This window comes from Fopius arisanus, unplaced genomic scaffold, assembly GCF_000806365.1.
Source record: "Fopius arisanus strain USDA-PBARC FA_bdor unplaced genomic scaffold, ASM80636v1 scaffold00001, whole genome shotgun sequence".
Lineage (NCBI taxonomy): Eukaryota > Metazoa > Arthropoda > Insecta > Hymenoptera > Braconidae > Fopius > Fopius arisanus.
Window position 1 is genome coordinate 824,644 of NW_011887740.1, and position 23,194 is coordinate 847,837.

A 23,194-nucleotide genomic window follows, 5' to 3' on the forward strand; every position below is an offset into this window, starting at 1 on the left:
TGTCCGTGGTCTCTTGAAAGACCACAGTGTTATCTCATAAATTTCCACAAAAATCAAGAAGCGAGAGTGAAAAAATGGAAGTTACAACTATCAAAAAGTGAATTATAGCTGTGAAAAATAGTTTTTCAAAAGTTCACAGCACGTCTAAGTTGACCGAGTGATTCAGGTATATGTTTTGGAAAATATAAATGGAAAAACTGCAGGGGATGAAGCCTGTTGGACTGACTAGTCATATTGGGGTCCACTACCTATTGTTATGCCCCATTGTTGATTTTTTCCTGCTCGTTTCCTCATTCTATAAAGCCCCTATCTCCCTATCTCTTTAATGGCAAACAACACAGCCCGAGCCCGTAAACTTCGACGAAAAAAAAAATAAAAATAAAAATCTATTCCCCGAAGAAGTGAAATCAAATGAGGAGGAATTAAACAAGCTAACCTTCCAACTTTCGTTGGTTTTCTCGTTAAGGTTCTGAAACATCTTCGAGAATCGATTCTGTTCCTAACTAACGACTCAACGAGTCGCTTTCACGCCTACGAAAATTTCCAAGAGGCGTGTTTCGATCTTCACTCGATAGACATTCGGTATCTTATTACCACGATCTGTCCAACTATTTTTCTTCGTCTCTCCTCCACCTACATTTTATTTCTCTCCTCGTACAACAAACGCCATTTCTTACCAACAACTGGCTTCTGGAAGTTCTTTGTGGCCAGTGGTTAACCTAATGACAGATATATATTTTTTTCTGCCTTTTTTCTCTCGACTCTAGCACAACTATTCTAATTCGGAATTCAATGAGAAAAAACACATCGCCGAACAAAAAATATACGTCAATCTGATAAACTTCATACAACAATTTCTATTGTTGCAGTTATTTATTGGGGATGATATTGCGTTCTATGAAACTTCCACTAAAATGAAAAACGTTTGAAGAAATTACGTGATCATTCATGTAATCGTCAGGTAAAACATTTATTTTCATGATTTTCCAGTAAATTGGAGGGAAATTAAGTACTAAAAGACGAATATTTCTCTTTAATTCCATAAATTTTATTGAGTTGAAATATAGTAGCCATTGAATTAGTACTATTTGTGAATTTTTCTAGAACAAATACGTTGGAATCGTAAATTTTACGAGTTACTCTCAGAAAATTTAATCTCAACTAGTTCCTATAAAAGCTGGTACAAATCTGGTTTACGTTCACAAAGTCATTGCTGCACTATTATTATAGTGATTTTCGTATTTTTTTTTCCTGCAACATTTAAAAATTCCCAGGGGCAGGAGAAGCTCTTCCTGTTGAGAGACTTCTTTCTCCCAGTGTAAGAACAAAATGATTTACCAGGGGATTTCACGACTTAAAAAATTAACTGGAGAATATTCTCTTATATCAGGTAAATCTTCTTCGCCAGTATTTTTTTTTTCTCATTGTAGGATGGGTACTGTTGTTTCTCTCCACAATTTTTCGCCTGTTTGGATTCAGTTGCGTTATGAGGATTGCATAATGTGGGAGAAATACAATGTAGATATATTTTCACGCCCACGAACTTGTTCTCTTTCTTCCTGACCTCGTTTCTCTACTTCTTGGGGGCTTCCGAGGACGAGTGTTGGGTAATTTTATTAAAATTTAACTCGTCACGATTTCGATTGCATGAGGTTTCAAGATTTTTGTTCAAGTTCGAGATATTGTTCTTTCTTTAAAAACTCTTCTTGTGATAGATCACGATGACACGGTGGAAAGACCAAGTAAATCAGAATTAAGCAACGAATATCGATCAATCAGTACCCAGATATTAATTTGATTAAATAGAAAGTGTAATCAACAAAAAAGGTCGTTTGATATTTCCCCTAGAAATCAATAGTGAATAGATAGAACTGTAAAGTTCAGCTCAAGTCAATTTCTCCCTTCGTACTGACACCATTTCAAGTTCACAACTTTAACCGTATGATGAAAATTTCACCTGAAGTACCAACGTAATCCTATTTTCTTTAGATACAGTTTTCAAATATTAATATCATGAAATAGAAAGTGTCGTCTGGCTCTTCAATATTACTGACCCGAAATGTGTCATAAAGTTTCTCCACTCTTTCAAAATGACGAGCCACCACTTGAGAAACAAAAGGGCCTCCTGTCCTCCCACATCAAAAATTTATATTAAATTAAAAATATATTGAAAAATATAATAAAATATTTTCATATTGCTAGTGAAAAAAAAGCACACATTTTCTGGCATCAGACCCATCAGATAAAATTTTACATAATAGACGAAAAAAAGTAATTCCAATCCCGTACTATGAAAAATGTCTTTTTTTTTTCATTTATATCGTAATACACTATTTTCAAATTTAGGTGTTACATGTATTTATCGAGTATTCTTCATGAACCACTGAAAAGATATCCATAAAAATCCATGGAATCGGCCATATGATGGACGTTTCGCATATATTTCTTACGGCAACATATCCTGAGAAAATTCGAATAGTTCCAGACTTTTCTCTCTTTTAAAAAATTTAATAGACATGATTTTTTCACGACCCCATATATCTCTTCCCGCCGCATCCGCAATATTTTACTCCTCGAAAATGGCCTGACAGTCCATAAACGTCGAGAGAGCTTTTTTGTGCATGACTCCCTGCCCCCCCAAAATGGAGAAAAAGCAAAAGTCAAGCTCTTCCGGCGATGGGTTGGCGTGACTGACCTCTGTCCATACGTGTCCACCGTCTCGGGACCACTCCGAAGGAATGCCACCGTTAATTCAACCACTTCCCAGAGGTCAAGGTGCTCACTTGAGCGAGAAAATACCTAATCCGTTCTCTCTATTTATCTGCAATGATTTTTCCATTTCTAAGGACCTCATAACTTGAGGATTTCTCAGCATCCGCTCGCAAAAAGAGAATTTCCCGGGGAATCTCTCAAAGTAAGAAGATGATACGGCTAAGAAAATAATGAAAAAAAATTGTTCTTTCCATCTCATGATTTGAATCAATGAATGAAATGAACGTAACGTGAAGGAACTGTTCGTTTGTTTGTCTTCCAGGGAAAATGGAACGTGATTATGATAAAATTTTGTGTTATCATCAATGCAAGAAAGTTTTGGATGAGGTACAGAATCAATGAGAATTAATAATGGTTTTTTTTTGCTATAATCTGTGATTTGTTATCGGAAGTTTTTTATCGTAAATAATGTAACAACTCAATTAGGATTGGTAATGACTCGACCAACACATGAACGGAAATATCGCACTGATGGATTCGTGCATGAACAATGAAGACTTCTGTACTTGAGTGAGAAGCCCCTCTTCAGTGCAACTGAGACCGGGGGTCTCTGGGTTGAAAGTTATAAATTATGTGAAAGATGAAAAGAAACACTACTGCTCGAGAGCCCGGGTTTCTCGTGAGATTCTTGGCAAAATACTCAGCAACGAGGCAATACGCGGGTAGATAACGGGACAGAAAAGTTGAGGGAGTCTCTCGGGGGACTTTTGGTACTCATAAATTTTGATTCGTTTTTTATTTTATTCATGTACGTGTGTGGCTTATGATTTATTTCGGTTTATTACGGAGGATAAAAATTGCTTTGTTTGGAGGAAGTACTGCAGTTGTAACCCATTTATTTGCGTTTTTTTTTAAGTGTTTGTTGAATTTTCACGAATTTTCCACGCAAAGTTGAGGAAAACTAGAGAAAGGACGCGCATGTAATGCAGAGCTTAGTTGAATCAAATTGTCAGGGTTTAAGGTGAATCGAATAAAACGTTTTGTCAAATGATTGTTAAAGTGCATTTTTGGGAATAATGAAAATTCTAATTGATTGCGCTATTGTATATTTCTGGATTATTGGGATGGGATTTTTGGTGGAATTGGAGGGGAGAACTGATTACACGAATGAAATAATCATCGCAACAGCCCCGATAATATTGCTCTCCTGTGATTTTCAACTTTTCGAAAATATAAAATACATTTGCGCGTTTGGAACTGTCGAAAATTTCCTGAAATTTCAGTCACAAAGTCATTCGAATTTTCAATTACATGAGTTTGAATTCTCTTTCAATTGAAAAGTGTCACTAAATTTCTAATTTATATTGAAAATTTAAAAAAAGTGGATTTTTCATATTGAATGATAATTGATTCGTCAGTGAGAGCTTAAATTTTCATGCTCATCACAAAAATTCAAGAAAAAATGCAATAGAATTTCCAATAGATTGGGAATTCAGAGAAATTATTACTAGATTTTTCAACTTATTCACTGGATCAGTGGAATATGGATTTGAAAATAGAGAATTACCAGAATATTCAAGAAATTAATTGATTCGTAAATCCTTCACAAATTTCATGTCAAATTGTTTTTATTGAATATATCAAATTATTTTACTTGAACTCTCAATGTAATTTCCCACCAAAATCCTCCCAATTCCGATTTCTGAACAACAAAAATTAAAAAATACTACGGAAAAAGGATTTTTAATTCTGTATGATATTGTTTTCAATTTATACTTCAACGAACTGTAAATTTATTGCAAATTAATTCCATTTCGATTGTTCAGACGCCATTAACATTCGACATAGATACCAGACAGATAACATTATTCAAATATTATTGCATACAATATTATTTAAATGTTTTTTATTAAAAAATGGCACTAAAGACGTCAACTCCGGCGGACTCTTGTGGACACAGAATATATCCATTAAATGTCATGATATTAATCCATAAAAATCCCTACATATACAAAGAAATAAACTCTTCAAGGTTGAGAAGGAATTATTTCCCAACTATTAATACCCAAATAAAGTCCATAAAAAACCTTCACATTCTTTATTTAAAAGAGGATCAATGGAAAAATGTAAATGCGAGTTCAATAAATTCGTGGAAATTGAAAAAACATATTATGCCCCACATTTTATGCTCCATCAAATTGCCCAACATCGACGAAACTTTACGATAATCATTATGGTAATTCTTCATCATCCACTCCCTTCCAATGATTCATTCACTCAATTGCAGGTCATAAACTATTGTCTCATTGATTTCATCTACTTGTTTTCGTTGTGAGGTCCACAGAATTCCAGAGGAGATAATCTTCAGAATAGTGAATTCAGATGAGTATCAAAGCAAGACTAATAGAGCGGAAGCCCCTCATTTTCCGGAGAGAAATGACGGCAATTACACCAATATTTGGTCAGGCCCAATTCGAAAACCTCGCCCTCCGCCCCTTTTCGTATCCCACCTTACATAAAAAGCCGTGTATTTTATTCTAATTATCAAGTTGGTTGTTAAAAATGGAGGAGGACGAGGAGAAATAATATTAGGGCGAGTGTTTGTAGAAGTAACGAGCTTGTGCTTCAACGAACTGCCGAGCGCACAGCTATTGCCGTTATAGTCATAAACGTTAATCCTATGAGGCTGTAAAAGTCAAGGGTTCTGGTCTCTTTTTTCACAAGCATAGATCACCTCGGAAAATTAAGAGATTCTTCCGAAAATTCAAATTCAAATAGCCTAAAAACTTTAATGCGGGTAAGCTCATTTTTTACGAAAGTTCTTGTGGCACGAAAAATTTTATCGCTCTACCAAATTTACAGCACCGCAGTTAGGACGTGCTTTGCGTGCCTGTAATCATCATGTATGGTACATGCGAAATATTTACGTCATTTTAGGCAGTAAATGGTGACTTACGCACGCTGACGCATGCGTTTCTCGTTTTTTATGCACGTCTTAATGTTGAATTTCGCATGAAATACAGTGCGGGATAGATTTTCTCACTCGTGGGATTAAAAAATTCGCGAGCGGATCGTAGTGGCAGGTATTACCAAAAAAGTATTCACTTCCTTTCCAGCCTATATATAATGAATCAAATCTATAACAATATATGCAATATAGTCTTGATCCATACTTTTTCATTTTGTAGTGAAAGTACATAATTAATACTAATTAATTAAAATTAATAATTCGATTGTTCGGAAAAAATAAAATTTTCAGATTCATAGGTGTACAGACGTGCACCTGGTATTTAAAATAATTATTATTTACGTGAGAATTATAAACCAATTATAAAAAAATTTTGTATATAAAAAAAAATGTTCATAAGAGCTATGCAATTTTTAATAATTTAATTTAATTCAAGTTAGCAGTAAAATCATTTTTTCAAATTTTCAATTCCCCATAATTACAGAAAATGAAACAGAGTTGCAAAATATAACAGCCAGTAACGAGTCCTGATTTCAATTTCGGATGAAACACCCGAATTATACTGAGTTTACTGTATAGTACATGAGGACATCGATTCACCTTAATTGTACTTATGTAATTTGTTCATATCGAGTGGTGAATAAATAACCATCGAATCTCAACAAAATTGTTTCAATTATCCCGAAATTGGGAATGAATATTCGTGGAAGAATTTGAAATTCAATGGAACAATAATTAAAATTGATTTTGCAAAGTTTTCCCGCTTCGTAACAGTGGAGGGAAGTAATCAGCGGATGGAGAGAAATCAATCGCAGACATGCCCCTGGATGTAGTGCAGAAACGTGGAAAATCCGATTCGTCGGGCAATCTTCCTTGCGGCATAATTAATTCACGTGGGGCAGGGGGTGGAATTTTCAGAGTAAATATCGCTGGAAACTCGGGGAAAAAGATATCCGGGCTTGTGCTTGCATATGTACCAGGGAGAGATAGCGGAGAGCTATTGGAAATTGATCGTGAAGAGTCTTGAGACTCTACGCTGAATACCGAAGTGGCCGTTGGTGAATTAAATGTGATCTCTTGAAATTCAAGAACCGTCCCACTTCCGTGTAATTCCTGGGAGAATCGCCTGCGATTCAGCTTGAATTTGTTAAAGTAAATGACGATCCAGGAATCGTAATCGCCCTCATATATCACAGACTACTTTACGATATCGCAAGAATCCTCAAAATTTAATATCATTTTTCAGTTCATTTTTCTTCATTCTTAAAAATTTTACCCTCCATTCCACTTTATTTCCACGGTAGAATCACGGAAAATTTTATTTTCTCCTTCAAATGATCAATATCAATCAATAAAATACTTAACGGTGGAATCGTTAAGCTAAATAAATCATTAATAATTCGAATCGTCTTTAATGAATAGAAAATATGAAAAGGAGAGAAAAAAATATGCCATCATATAGTAAATATTCTAAATTCTTTAGATTAAAAAAGTCGTTATTCACACCACTCTAAATAAATAAATAAAAATTGAAATGAAAAATCCATGTTTTACGCAACAATTTAATAGAAAAAAAATGAAACACGATTTTATCACATGAGAAATTAATGGAATCGAATAAACCGTGACAAATGATTCGGAATCTCTACTTTTTTGATTTTATTAACCTTATCAGAGATCTCTGACTTGAATTATTTTTATCGAATGAAAAATATCCAGAGAAAAATATAACATCTCTCCTGTGAAAAATACAAATCTTAAGAGTCTCGAGATAAAAAAATACGCCATGTATGTGACTCTAAATGAATAAATAAACATTGAAATAAAAAATCTATGAGATTCTACTCACCAATTTTATACGAAAAAAAAATGGAACACGATGTTATCTCATCGGAAATTAATGGAACGGAATAAACCACCACGAATAGTTCGAAATCTCTTTGACGGCCTGCGGAATATATTTATTATTGAATAATGGGTAGGCAGAAACATTTTTACAATATTACTACCAGTGAGCCCGGTATAAAATTGGCGAAAGCATATTTACCAGGTTCGATAGCCCGTTTATTTGATGAATATCGAGATTAATCATTCCCACGGTGTAAAAAAGTCTGTGGTCGTGATGACGTTTATTAAAAATTCATATGGAATCATAAAACCACATGGGAGTATATATATACAAAGGAAAGTATATATACAAAGAAATGTTTCAAGAACCGGTACCACATTTTCACGATATTTACATTGAATGTGTAGTAATTTTTCACTTGAGTTTACGATTTTTTATTTTTGAAGTTAGAATAAAAATAGAGTAATGACATTATATAGAAAAAAATGTACTTGGTTTTATTACCAGCAGCACCTTGCCCGTAAATCTGTCAAAATCATGGAAAACAATTGATGAGCCACTCCGAAATTACCACTATGCTAATTCACCTGTAACCAGGAGAATCTCAAAAATAAAACTGACGTGAAGTTGTCCTAGTGTTGCTAGACGCCTCTTTCACATATTTATATATATTTATATATATTCTAAGCAGGTAATCATGACAAGGCCCGAACGAAATATCAACTGGGTCGTTTGAAAAATATCAACTTTACGCATTATCGACTTCATTTGATTGATTGTGTGTGGGTAAGATGGACCGTGTGCGTTAAATGGACTCATCTTCCATTTTATAGGTTTTTTTCTTCAGTAATGATTATATAATAAATACAATAAATAATGAGAAATATATTTCGGTGGATGTTTTTGACGTTACGGACTAGTGATTTGAGTGGTAAAAATCGTTGAGGAACGAGTTTCTGCTTAGGGGGTCCATTTTACCTCCCGTATAAATTCAAAAGAGCGTTTATGTCACTCGGCTCGCCTTAACCTCGTATTTTTATTGCCCTAGAGAGGTAAGTGGCCGCTGATCGCCTTCGTTTTTACTTACCTCCCTAGGGCAATAAAAATACTCAGTTAGTTGAGCCTGGTAACATAAAGTCACATATACCACACGCTCTGAAAATCATTTTCGCAACATATTTGGTCACAATGCGCGCTTTCAACGCGAATTCTCATAAAATCATCTTCTCACGGTGCCAAAATACTTTTCAGCCCTTGTAGCGTACATTACTATTTTATCCATCTGGCAACTCTGATTGGTCGAAATTAGGATGTGAAAACCATTAGGTGGAATTTGTAGAGGAATTTTTTGGGAGTGCAAAAGGCAGCCTGCTGAAACCCTAGTGTATCAAGACTGGTCGATAGCCGGGTGGGGATGACTGGCAGCTGCGACGCAGGTTTTACGGCGCACACAGTGTTCCAGTCTTTGTCCTACTTGAAACCTATTCGGCCTTGTTCGCGCGAACTTGCCACGCCATTTCCCTGGTAGCGCCATCATTGCATAAAATTCATACCCAAATCTCTCCAGAACAATAAAAAAAATCCCCAAAGTCACCCAGAATCATAAAGAAATGGGAAAAGGATTCGCCCTGGTGCACTGGATCCAGTCGAAGCGCACGGAAATCCTCAAGTGCCAGATGATTCCCGAGAAGTATCGCCGGGAGAATGCCATTGTGAATCTCAAGTGTCGTCATTTGCTGTCTGGTGTCTCGGAGATGCGTCTTGCCAAGATAGTGAAAATTGAGCGTAAGTTGAGTTATATTTTTTGGGTGAATGAAACACCAAGACCGTTGAACGAATCGGTCGAATGCTTTTTGTATTTCAATGGCAGCACTGTCGGGATCAGCTGATTTCCAAAGGTTTGAAAACTGGTTTGATGCCAGTCACTGGTGAGAAGGGGAAAACTGGTAGGAGGGAATACCCAGGCCTTGAGTTGGGACAGATGTGAACTCGCGATTCTACAGCCAATGGGTGTTCTACTTTAATGCGAACGCGCGGGCATCGACTCTTTTGAATTTTAAATCGCGAAATTTACGCGCGCATAAACATAGGGTATTAATACCCGTAACCAGTCCAAAAAAATGTTGATGGCTTCGATTTCTATCAAACTATTTTATCGATATATTATTTTTCATTTGAAGAGATTTATTTGAACGTCAAGTACTGTAAAAATATTATTTTTCATATTTTATTGTTGTTTAACAATTTATTCAATTTTTTTGATAAAAAAAAAGTTATATTTTGCTTACATCTCACATTGAGAACATTTTTTATAAGTTTGCTTTTTAATTATTGTACTTTTATTAATGAAATTAGCAATAAAATCAATTTTTTCAAATCGTCAATTCCCCATAATTACAGAAAATAAAACAGAGTTGCAAAATATAACAGTCGACCCCGAGACAGGAGTAATAGTACAAATGTCCACGAACAAATTAGCAAAAGGAACAATAAAAAAGTCCGAGTCCCTAGCGAAAAAGCTGTTGAAACTGAAAGAATCTAAGAGGAAGAGAAAAAAATCAGGAAAACATAGGAAATCGAAACACATGGATGAAAGCAGTGACTCTGATGATTCATCGAGCAGTGAATCAAGCTCGGAGGAATCAGCTAATGAGCCTGGAGATGACAGTGACGATGACTTGAAAGCAGTGAAATCTCTTCTTTCCACCGGTATTTTCACCCCTCATTACCCCCTAATACTGAAAGAAAAAAACTAGAAAAATTACCCCAAGAACAGAAGGCATTTGCAACGTTCCCTGACGGTCATAATTTTTTAGTGACAGCCGACAGTATAAAATTCATTCAAAAGCTGCTCCCATTGATGGAGAAAGTGTACAAAAAGCAGCAGAAGGTTTCTCGAAAACAGGAAACAATTATTGAGGAGCCCGAGCCAGATCCAATATCCATCATCGAGCCAGAATCGGTAATAAATGAAACTGCCCATTCCCTTGAAAATATTTCATGGGAACTATTCCTGCTCTTCGCTTAAGTTCTTAACCATCCGAGATTGATATGCGCAGACTGCTGTGCACGTGCTGATCCTTAATATTTGAATTCTCCCGAAAATAGGTGAACCTCCAGTCTAATCTTGAGGGATTTCTACCTCCAATGACAATAGCTGCAATATTTCATCGGTGTCAGGATCGAATGGACTGGAAAAAATTAACCACTGATATACTCGTAGAAATTTACGGTAAACAATTAGCACACTTGTCCGCAAAGGGTAGCAGAGGTGCCCAAGGCATCGATCCAGCTGTCTTCCGTACGATTTACGGTGCGTTCATGTCATGTCTGTAAAATTAATGGCTCATAAAAATAATTACACCTTGTGTCATAGTACAATTTTCCAAAATAATTAGTTCTTCTGGTTTATTTATACTTAATAAATAAATATGCGATAATGCATTGAGATAAGAATTGAGTTGAAAACTTGCAATTTCTATCTTACAAAATCCGAGTGTAGGAAAAAAATGAATGAAAATATTTGTAGATTTGGTAAACATGCGACTGGGGTGGATTCTCCCCACGAAGGATTTCGTGAGGCACGTGAACAAAGTATGTTCAAACCGTAAGAAAGCACAGAGACTCAAGATGATGAACAATCCAGTCGACACCTGGGGCGACGTGCAAGTGAAATTGGAATTGCCAACGACATCGACTCATGCAGAGCCTCCTCAAGATCTTGCCCCAGGACCTTCCACAATCCCCAGTTATCAACAGTACATGGCAAAGCCAGTGGAGCACGACACCAAGCCCATCATAACTTCAATAAGATCCACAGATGACACAGGCAGCTCAGTTCCTTCCTCCTCTATGGTCGATGTTGCACCTTCAACGCATGGAAGTCCTTACGGTTACATCTCCGAAACACCGGCCTTCCAGAATCCAGTCTCTTCTCAACTGGCGGACTACGAGTTCTCATCGTAATCAGTTTTTCTTTTTATATACTGACACACCTTCATACGAAATTCTTATATAAGGAAATAATCCCTTTCTGTCTTCACTTTTTTCTGTTTCAATTTCAGGGATTATTCTATGATATAGGAAATTTTTTCGAATGAACGAAAAAATGTACGATATTTTCGAAATAGAAGAAAAAATAAGTTTATCATCTAATTTCATCTATTCGTGTATTTTTTTTCGATAAAACGATTTTTATTTATTTTTTTTTTGTTTAATATTTAGCGATTGGAATTGAAGTGGAAATTATAAACGACTTGAAATAATTAAAAAATCGCATGACAAATCAGTATTCAGTCTTTTTAAGAGAGTATGGTTTTTCACTGTAATCTATCTCCATTTTTATATTTCGACACTCTATCATATAAAATTTTTACAAAACAGAAATTTTTCTAATTAAAATACAAAGTGTCTGACATTTCCATAATGCAAGTGAAAATAATTTTATTACCATTTTTTCTTTGAATAACAAACAAAGTACAGTGCCTCTAATTAAAAAGACAAATTTTCCTCTACTTTTTTATTCGTTTTCCTTTTGCTGAATATTCTATGAAAATTAAAAAAAAAGTGAAATAGTTGAGAAATGCCAAATAATAAATATGTAATATTTAAATTGTAGCAAATCCTTTGTATTAAATTTCTACAAAAAATACACTCCCAAAATGCTGACCTAAAATCTCATTGGTAGAAGTTATTTATTTACTAGTGTATAGTTTCATACTCCATGAGTGGTTAATAAAAAAAAGAGAAATGTTGAAATAAACGGAATGAATTCCTCATTATCATCGGTTTATTTTTTTCTACAATTATAATAGAAAAATGCACAGAGCCTGTGCTGAACTTCATAAAAATATGCAGTCGGAAGCATTTGGGTCTCAGCGAGTTATATAAGATGTTGGAAAAACTTTTTCCCTCTGTGTCCCTTTTCGCCTCCACCCCCATCCCTCTTGGAATCTTGATAAACGCTTCGGTCCATCTACTGGCACACGGATATGAAGAGATGGAATAAGTTTTTCATTGAATTAAGAAAGTTTCACGTAAAAGTACATTAATGGAAAACCCCCAGTCCTTTCTGGTTTTCCAGAGTGTTTTCATCATTTTTTTTTCAGCAGGTTTGCCAGTAACATAATGAGAAAATCTCACGACAAACTAATTAAAAATTGGTTGAAAAGTTCATTGCGGATGGTTCAGAATCGTGTCCAACAAAAATGGATATTATTATTTATATTTCCGGTGGCATCCGGTGACAGCACGAGTTCATTTTTTATTTGTGCTGAATTTTTTTTATATTCACCTCTCGAGACCCCATTCTTATTTTATCGAATAAAAAGCAAAACGGATACTAGACAATATGCACTCAACAGTCTGTCCACCACATCACATACCAAAGATCATAAATCTCTTCTCATTAATGATAATTGACAAATACTTCAGGCTATCATCGCTTGAAATCCTTTACTGTTATTTGATATTGACTCAGTGATAATTATTTTTATCTCCACTCCGTGTCATATCGCGGCACGTGTTCATGACTAATTTCAGTATCGATTCGCCATTGCACATAGAGGTAAAAATATTCCAGTGACTCTCGAAACGTTCATCAAATGTCCAACAACTCGACTTGAATTTTCCGATTCTAGCTCCACCCGAAACTTAATTAGCGACACCGCTCATCACATCCATATAAACCCGTAATATCGTTTCATTATAAATCCCCGATTATCCATCTCCGTCTCGGTCTCTCGTTATGATCCTTGTTAACCGAGCTTTTATCATTATCCTGAAAACCATGTTTAACTGAATTACGACCAAGACCCTTTTATTTCAATTTTTTACGCTGGTGGTTCGGTCTAGGGAGTTGCGAGGAACCAAATTTCAGGCGCAATTATTTTTACGATGTCGTTGTTTTCTGTTGCCCCTCGTTATCAAATGTTCCGAGAATGAAATTCCTGCAATGCTATATGATGGAGGATGATTGCTTAGTGCAACGGACTTTACGTCCTTTTAATTATCCTAAAATTCATTGGAAAGTCAAGGATTTCTCTGAATTTTCCTCATTTTTATCGATTCCAATAAATGTTGTGGGGTTTAATTTCTTTTAACATTCCACCGCTTATTAAAGTTTCCATTCCTCTTGAAAATCGATCGGTGATACTTAAAATAGCCATTTGCCCCATATTCTCCCGGAGTTCCGTTATTGTATGGAACGTTATTATTTCTTTCGAGAATAATTATAATAAATTCAAGAGTTAGTGAACATAATTAAACGAAGGCGTAAACTGTCAGTGAAACTTCGTAAAGGCAAATCTTTAACAAATACTTCAAAATCAAAGAAAAATCGTGGTTTTTCGTAATGACATTTCTTGTAACTCTTTATTTTCCCTACAAAAAGTTCAAGTACAAAAATGTCGCTATCCTTCTTCAATTCTGAAATATCAACTAAAACGTGGTCTCGAAAAAATCCAGTTATTCTTCTTCATCATTTAGGAGAAACATTATTTTATCCTTTACAATTTTTTTGATTAATCTTTGGTAATAGATTCATTTACAGCGAATCCACTTGGTTTACATCACGATAGCCGAACCATAAGTGTTTTACGTCAAATGTCTCAAATCATATCGAAATATGACAAAGATGTTCTGTGATAAGCGAGGCGATAAAGGACAGTAATATTTTGTCAACGCGTGTCAAACCGCGGAATCCTGTTGCGAAGGCGAGCGAAAACAATGGATAAGTCCACAGCGAAAAAATACAAATCCAAATACAGAAGTAGCTCCGCACTTTTTCCAGTAGCTTCGAGGAAAAATAAGAAGAATTCAAAGAAATTTGTCTCCAAGATCATGATTCACTGGTGGCAAGAAGACAAGCTCCCCATGCAGGGCAGGCAGGGCAGGTGTAAAATAACCGAAATATTTAAGGTGCAGAGAGTCAATAAGGGATTGTGACTCGTTAACCAGCTGGCACGATAAATTTGCTTGGTATAAAGTATGGGTATGGGATAGGTGTGTGAGCATTGACTTGTGAGGAAGTAACGAAGAATAACTTGAGGTGAAAAACGCACGTGCTGTGGATATGGACCGCACAGAGAGATGGAATACGAGGCGTACACCCGCTGTGCCCACTGGATCGTCACACCGAGGAGATGGCTTTCAGGCCCCCCCAAACCAGGCGTGCGCATGTCTTCCCCAGAATGTTCCTTTCGTACTCCAGGGCTATCATATCCTCGCCTCTCTTTTTTCTCTTATTTTTTTTTTATTCCACAAGAAACGATGGAATAAAGCGGGTGGAGTCCATTCTGCTTCAATAACGGTCAGGCCAATGCAACCGCACGACTCGTTCATACCTTGGGCGCAAATGTTACTTGTATTGATGCATCTTTCCGATCCTCCCTCTCCCTCATTCTTCAGAGAAAAAAATATTTCAAAATCTTTCGACGGAAGAATTAACTGTTCCCCTTATTCGTCATTCATAGACGAGAATTTAGGGACGACACTGGCGTTATTTTTTAAAAAAAGAATATTCAGATTTTTTTTGAAAATTTTTACCTTTTTTGATTTATTTATTTACTTAATCAATTTTCCTACTCACTTTTCTCTCAGAATTTTTAATACTTTATGGACGAAAATCAATACTTATATGAAGTATATTTTATAGTTAATTCGAGTATAATAATGTAGTTATTATTGTTATTAGAATTCTGGGAAAATAAATTTTTCATCGATATTCATCGATAATAAAATATATTTGATTCAGGAATGCAGCTCCCTAAGAATTTATTTTCTAAATTGCGAAATGATTTTTTCAACATCAAGAAACTTTTTCTCTCTGTGCAAAATCTTTCTGACGTGAGTTTTCCTCAGACTCCGGATCGTCCTTTTTGCGCTGACAAATGGAAGACGTCATCTCTCTTTCATACCCCATTCCTGTTTATATTTGAGAGTATCGAGTGCTTTAGACTTTTTTTCACGGAAACTCTCTCTTCCGTTTTCACGGAATGTCAAAGCTTCCATTTGAGCGCCATATCATCCTGAGCTTTCGGACATTTTGCAATGAAATGGTTATCTCACATTGTTGGAGATTTTTTTTTACAGAATGCGCTCCATGCTCATGGAAGATGCTCGTCAAAAATTTGCAATTTAATTGAATTCATTAACATTGTGGATACAATCTTAGAATCTTAAGAGAATATTTGTAAAAAACAATTTAACGCGAATACCTCGACTAAATCCCTCCTTGAACTTTATGGATAAATTAAACACGGATTTTCACGGTCATTAACTGTTACACTATAGGGTTTCCCAAGAGCACTCCAATAGCAAATCAGAGATCCATTAAACTGTCGTTAGTCCGGTACTCAAATAGTGATTAAAGGCTTCATTCCCCAGCGGTTAGTCACGCATTTTCATTCATTCAATACTCCAGATCTTTATTGTCTCAGACAGTTAATCTGCACCTGAAACATTGCATTTTTTGCAACAAGTTGTTTTATTGATTCTCGACTAGTGAGTGAGCTGTTTATGATTGAAAATTAAGCCCCTAACTTAGTCATTTTCGATTACTTCGGGGACATCCCCTCATTTACCTGTCAAAACCTGAAAATTTACTGCTGGTCATAATGAAAGGCCTGCAAGGTAAATATTTAATTCGAAAATGAGACTGAAAGTGAAATAAAGCGCCTGGACCACAGGTACCGTTAGAAAAAAACCACTGGACCCATCGAAATTCCGGTAATTTATTACCCCTCGCACAGAAAAAAACAGGCTTATTTAGTAATTATTTAAACTTTTGGATTCCAAGTCACGTGGTGGTCATAGAATATCAATATTCAATTAAATCCCCGCTTTACTTTTTATACCCCAACGAGAACTATTGAAAATCATAAAAATTCAATTGAATTTAATTCCCTGTTTTCATAATGAGGTTTGAAACTTAAGGTGTTCTTGAATTATTAAAATGCTGTGATGCGATCATGAATTGAATTATTTATTTTTTGCGTACGTTAATTTTTGGTTTCAATTATAATATTTTATTGGCGATATTCATTCGTCTGCCCTGAGGAAAAAAATGGTTAATTTGAAAGAACTCTTGGAAGTAATAAATTAAATTAATGAATAGTCACACACACATGTGATCGCTAGTGTAAAATATTGAGTTGAATAGGTTTGATTAAGGCAGCTAATTAAAACTTCGGACTTCAATTGTAACTTTAATTGTTCGCAAGAATTGTAATTTGAAAACAGTATTTGTGCAAATATGCCTGAATATGCATTAAATTTATAAAACTATTTTTTAACTTCTCAAGATTTCCAAAAAATTGATAAAAATAAAATAAAAATAAAATAAAATTGATTAAATAATAATAATAGAGTAAAATTTATTTTTCTGTTTCAATTTGATATAACTAAGTCAAGTTTATATTTATTTATTTTCCCAACATATTTGTTAAGAAACAATAGATTAACGCGAATCTATTGAAAGATTAAACAAATCCAATAGTTACTCACTCCAAAAAAATTTTAACTAGTTTTAAATCAAATTTGATAAAAACCAGGATTTTTGGTTGCAAACTAATAGATTAATGCATTTTACAAAATTTATCTCTCAGTATGTTCACTCGAGCCAGGATTGACCTGATCATCAGAGTCACGACCCAAAACGAAGTGGAAACCGAGCGTAATTTGGGGATACCCTGGCGTAATTGAATCAATTATTGTCGAGACAAAGTGTCCCTCCACCAGAATGCAAATTCCGGACGCCGCCTGTTGCGCTCCAGGCTACTTACTCTGTACGCATTCCATCAACGGGTCGTTCCATTCTGTGCATATACACCCTGGCGTTTGCCCCCAGGCTAATTATTCCGCTCGACGGGGCAACGATTGAACAATCTTGCGTTTGAATTTTTATAAACCCGTCGACGAATAAATACACTACGTTTAACCGATAATTTCAATGACTAACATTGTTTACATCTTTATTATATTTTTTTCGAGCATTTATTTTTCATCGAAAAGACTTCGAGTCAGTAATTTTTTTTACAATCTTTTTACCATCTTTTAACATTTTTTTGTATTTCGCGAAGGTAAATGAAGTTAAATCCTATCTTGCCTTGATTCTATGGGCTTTAAGGACGTTCTGCCTCCTTCTACCCAAAATTATCGGTTTTCTGAATTTTCTGACAAGTTGTTGCAAAAATATACCCTTTTTCCATTTTATTATTATTTAATAACTCCCAAAATGTCATGATGTCATGAATGTCTTTTAAAAAATTAAGAAAACTAGAAGACACGCAAAAATTATTGCACAATCATGAAACATGAAACTTTGTGAGTAATTAAATAATTAGAAAATGCAAAAACATATATTATTCCTCATCTTCTGAATTCTCGTAAAATAATCATTCAGAAATGAAAATTCTCGTTGTTTATCCAATAATATTTGAAATTTTCGATAATCGATTATTTCCCTCTATCCGAGAGAACCAGCACCCTCAAAACTCTCAATCCACCCCCCAGCCCCTCAGAAGTGTTTAATTAGAATGTTCACCAGGTAATTGGAAACAGGGAAGACAAAAGGAGCAGAAAGCAAAAGTACACACCAACGTGGAATAATATTCATCCCAAGACGAGTGAAATTGAATCCGTCTCTGAACAGAAGTCTCTATCCAAGGCAACCGTTCACAAAGCGAAGAATCGACCCATATTCCTCCTTTTTCTGTCAATGTGATGTTCCCTGGAAGAGTAATGACATCGCTGTAGACAGAGTCGCCGCACAAACCTCATCGACTTTCCTGAGAGAGTGATAGGTGGGCTGTGCTCAGCCTGAGGCTCATTCCCATCAGAGAATAACACATCCTTGAATGAGATGGACTCATTAGATAATGGAGAAGAAAAAAAAAATACAGACATGATCTCGCGATGACAGACACCACGCTAATGACTATCAGAATAATTGTACATGAATGTTGAATTTCTCCTCTCCAATGGAGAGAAAAAAATGTTTAACATATAAAAAATAAAAATAGATCAGCTTTTTCGAGATTTCTTCATAGTCCAGAGTATGGAACTAAGACTAATTAAGACTTGAATGCAGACTTTGAATGGAAAATAATGGAAAATCTCAATTTGCTATCACAAATTTAAAAATAAAATTTGATATACACATGACAGGAGAATAAAAAATGTGAATTATTCAGGGGTTATTACTCCAATGAATGCCCCAGACCGATGCAATTAATCGCAGATGCAATCTCATATTGTTTGCATGTCCTCTCTCGCTCCAATAAATTGTAACAGTTAATTAACACAGCTCCGTCAATTTGATTATCTCTCACGTTAATTGATTTTCCCAAGTATCGCTCAATTACCCCGCTGAACCGTTTGTATTGTTAAAATTCGATTCTGGGGAATAGTTTGTATAAGCCTCCTCTGATTAAACCTTAATCTGTTATTACTCTGATACAAGCTATACCATTATTCCATGGGGGATATCGAATTTTGCTGTTGCACGGGGTAATAGGTAATAGGACACTACGATATTAAGCCTACTTCTCAGCTGTTCCTTCCGATTCTTGATAATTGAAGTATCGGATGGCTCATCTTGCAATGAATATCAGGAATTGAAGACTATCAGAAGTATTGCACAGCTTATTGTTTCCAATTACGTTTGAATGAGCGATTTATTTATGAATTTCAATAATGCAAGGAATTCTTACCGATATCTTCTCTTTTTTCAAGTTTTTTTAACGAATTTCCGAATTAAAAAAATTGTTAATCAATTTGAAGTGAAAACATATGTTGTTTCGAAGTTTTATTATTATTCAATGTCTCCAGTTCAAAAAAATCACAAAACCTTGTCGAGAATTTAAAAACAAACGGAGAAAAAAAGACTTGAAAGATTGCGGAACTCTTCCGTAATCGTCGGGTAATTTTGCGTTTCGGGGAAAAGTACAGAGTTCCGTAAAAATTGTCCTAGTGAGCAGGAATTTTTACGATAGCTTCAGGACTATTTTCACGGTACTTCCATGACTTTTCCCTAAGGATCAAGGTAGCCTCACGTTTACGTAAAAGGTCCGTCATTTTTCGAGTATTTTTCTCTCTACCAAAATTTGTGACTCATTGATTAGTGATAAAACCTATGGATTGTATATTTTTCCATGGCAATCTGGTTCAAAATTTCTAAATAATTTACTAAACACTTTAACAATAAGAAGATATTGTCATTGATTCCTAGAAATGGGCAATACTCCCGGATTATGAGGCACTTGAAATAAATAATTTAATTTAATTATCACATATAAAACAATTCCCCAGAAAAACCTAAAGAATTCAATATACAATTGCATAAAAAACATTCTTCTGTATGAAAAATACTTTTTTTAAACAATGTCAAAGTTAAATCTCGCTTGTAATCGAAATTAAACAATTTTCGATAAAAATATCGCGAAGGGCGGTAATTTTTACCTAAAGAATTCGCTTTTTCATTGCAATATCACAGTAAACATTCAATAACAATAAAAAATGGAAATCCACTTATTAGTCGGATCTTACTATAAATTTCTCAGTCGAGCAGTTCGCTACAGATTTCAAACCGAGTTTCTGGTGCCCTCTATGCAATCCCTCTGTAACCCGGTGTTCTCCGAGGACGAGCGTAAAACGTAACCTCTTGAGACCCTCGTGACACATGTGAGTGCTCCAAAAATCCTGTCAAAAAGAAAAAAAAACGGACAATAAAACAATGGTGATGAGTGAAGCAGAGGACAGGTTGACACAGATAAACACAGCCCTGAACAGATCGATGGTGCTGATGGAGGAGTCTGCAAGAAGCTCTCCAAAGCCCAAGGATAAGAGATCCCGTAAGTCAATAACGATAAACACAACAGCAGTCAAGGCGACGAGTACTCCTGTCCAGGAGAACACAATCAGGAAGAGTATCTTAAAGAGAAAGGAGACTGAAAAAAATGAGGAGACTCCGCTCACCGGGAGTTTGTCGTTCTCCAATGGTTGGAACCCTGGGAGCACCGAGGAGAACACCCACAAGGCGGTGGATCGTCCTCACAACCTAGAGGAATTGGTCTCGATGGAGCAGCTAGTGGTTGATTCCACAAGTCAAACCTACACTTTAGAGGACGTGGACCCGGACGATGAGCTCTGGATTATCGATGTCCCCAAGTCTGTCGAGCCTCTAGAACTGCAAGGACAAATTCTCCACCTCGGGGCTAAAACTAAAATGAAAATCGGTCAGGAGAAGTACCAGGCAACTAGTCACGATACTTCGGATTGTCTCACCTGCGTTTTTGGCACTGGGAGGGACGACAAACCCTTCAAAATCGTTAATATCAGACCCTCTGGGACCGTCACGATGAGGAGAAGACTGACGTCGGTGGCTAAAGCCTGTCTCGGGGCTGACATTGCCAAGAATCCTGTGCCCTTCCCCAAGGGAATCAAACCACGGGATCCACTTGCTGGGGTTTCGCTCAATGGAAAAGTTAAGAAGAAGTCCAAGTCTAGGTTGAAGAAACTCGATGGATTAGATTAAGAGGGTCGTTCGGGGTGGTATGTATTGAATCAATACTTTCGAGATGCGAGGGTTTATACATATTTTATTATAAGGCGCTCAGCTTTTTTGAGAATGTGAGGAATTCGTTTGGAGTTTTTTTACTCTGGATTGGGAATTTTAGCAGCTGAAGGGAGAGAAGTTTGTGTGGTATTTCATTATAAAAGGCGACTCTGGATGTTTTTTTTTAATCTACTTCTGGTAGTGTTCCTTAATTATGTGCTACTGAGTTCTAGAATTTTCATGAATTGATGAATTGATCCTGGAACAGTTTATCTTTGTTACAATTAATTAATGAAGTACTCTAATGAAGAATGGTGTAATTCAATAAATTTTTTATTATTTTTGCACTGAAAAAATGGGAAATTTTTTCTTCTTTAGAATTGATACAATGAATTAATAACCTTTAACCTAGCGAATGAAAATAAAAAAATTGTTGTTCTTCCCACGGCCGAGATTACACCGAGATTTCCGCGCGTGAATCGAATCATTGATTTAGGAGATATTCAATTTTGTATCTAAATCTATTTTCAGTAAAATATTGGAAACCAGAAACTGTATCCAACTGATTTCATTTGATTTTCTGTCTTATGGAATTGAGTGTATTAAATCATGTTTATTAAATCCCGAAAAAATTGCAAATTTTTCCGATTTTCCACTTAAAATCCTCTCATCTGCCAAAAATCTCCTTTCCTTAATAGTATCAAGACAAATACTACATAATGCATTCGTATTGTAATCTAGTATTCATAATTCAAGTGAAAAAAGGGTATTTTTTCACGAGTATTATAACATTTTATACAATACACATGAAAAAGTACTTTTTTCCACTTGTATAGTAAAATAGTAGTATATTGGATTAAAAAGAGTTGGACTACTGGAAGCATAAAAGTATGAAACTTTTGGTTGAATACATTGTAAAGTACATTCTGCTGTTATCGTGAGATATTCCAGTAACATTTAATGCAGGAACTCAATAAAACGCGGCTGTCCCAGGAGGTCAGTACCCCGCCCGATAAATCTCAGATCCTCCCCCAGTGCAGCATCCAAAAAACGTATCTACACTCACCATCAATATGCAACACTCGTACTTTATGCCTTCCCGAATTTCCTACTGTTTTTTTTTCTCAAAATCATCTGTCGCATATTGAAGATCAATTTTGCATGGTTCGTCATAAAGAAGCCGCTGTCGAAAAGTCAATGCATCCGCCGAACTTTATTAAACCGGGGCTACAGTTTTTTTTCTATATCCTGTACATTGTCATTCTTCAGAAGCCACTAGGGGAGAACCCTCTCTAAAAACCTCCACCGAATACAACACGCATATTCCCTGTGTTATTATCATGCCCTTTGTCTCCTTCCGCACACTTACGCCGATTAAAAATGAAAAAGGATAACAACAACTGGGAAAAACGTTTCAACATTTTTTTTTTACTCTCAAATAAATTCCATCACGACCCTAAAATTGCGCTACTGTTATCAATATCTCTGGAACTTCTACCAAATAAGAAAAACAAATGGATTTGTATCTCTGTATATAATTCATTGCATTCTGATATTTTCATGATTTATTCACTATTTATCATTTTATTGGTAATTATTTTTGCGCGTTATTCAAGAATCCAGACTGAAGTCCTGAAAAAAATCATTTCATTTGAAAACCCCGCAAAATTGAACCAAAATTGAATTTGAGGTAAACCATGAAGACCACATTTCCACATGGAAACCTATAACTCCACGAAAAATGAGATGAACCAGATAAGTCACGTATTTTTCCTAAGCCTGTATAATAAGCTTTGGAAAAAGTACAGAATGTCTCACCGCAATACGAAAGAAAATGAGGAATTATGCCAAAAAAAATACGTAAACGAGAGAATTGCGAACATGGATAATTTATTTACGAGTGAATAGATGGATAAAAAAATTTGTATAAATTCAAGAGAAATTTTGTTGGAATGTGATACGTTTTTGTCAAAATGATTTCATACGTGATTTTCTCGATGGGAGGGTCGGCTGATAAGATCAAATCTCAAATCGCAAGTACGAATAGGTACCGAATGAGCCAGTGTCTTATCTCCTCGACAAAACGTCTATCCGTGAATAAATAGTCACC

The 23,194-nt window shown here is 35.5% G+C and overlaps 2 protein-coding genes across 2 annotated transcripts; both read left to right on the forward strand.

Annotated features, from left to right (window-relative positions):
• The first annotated feature begins 8,991 nt into the window (after positions 1-8,991).
• On the forward strand, positions 8,992-11,876 carry LOC105266373 (uncharacterized). The gene is made up of 5 exons (XM_011304529.1): positions 8,992-9,314; positions 9,930-10,238; positions 10,346-10,491; positions 10,638-10,842; positions 11,059-11,876. The coding sequence occupies exons 1-5, from the start codon at positions 9,140-9,142 to the stop codon at positions 11,493-11,495; spliced, it is 1,272 nt and encodes a 423-aa protein (XP_011302831.1). The 5' UTR covers positions 8,992-9,139; the 3' UTR covers positions 11,496-11,876.
• An 8,277-nt stretch (positions 11,877-20,153) lies between these two features.
• On the forward strand, positions 20,154-21,716 carry LOC105266312 (uncharacterized). Its single transcript, XM_011304399.1, has one exon. The coding sequence runs from the start codon at positions 20,263-20,265 to the stop codon at positions 21,061-21,063; it is 801 nt and encodes a 266-aa protein (XP_011302701.1). The 5' UTR covers positions 20,154-20,262; the 3' UTR covers positions 21,064-21,716.
• The last annotated feature ends 1,478 nt before the right edge of the window (positions 21,717-23,194 follow it).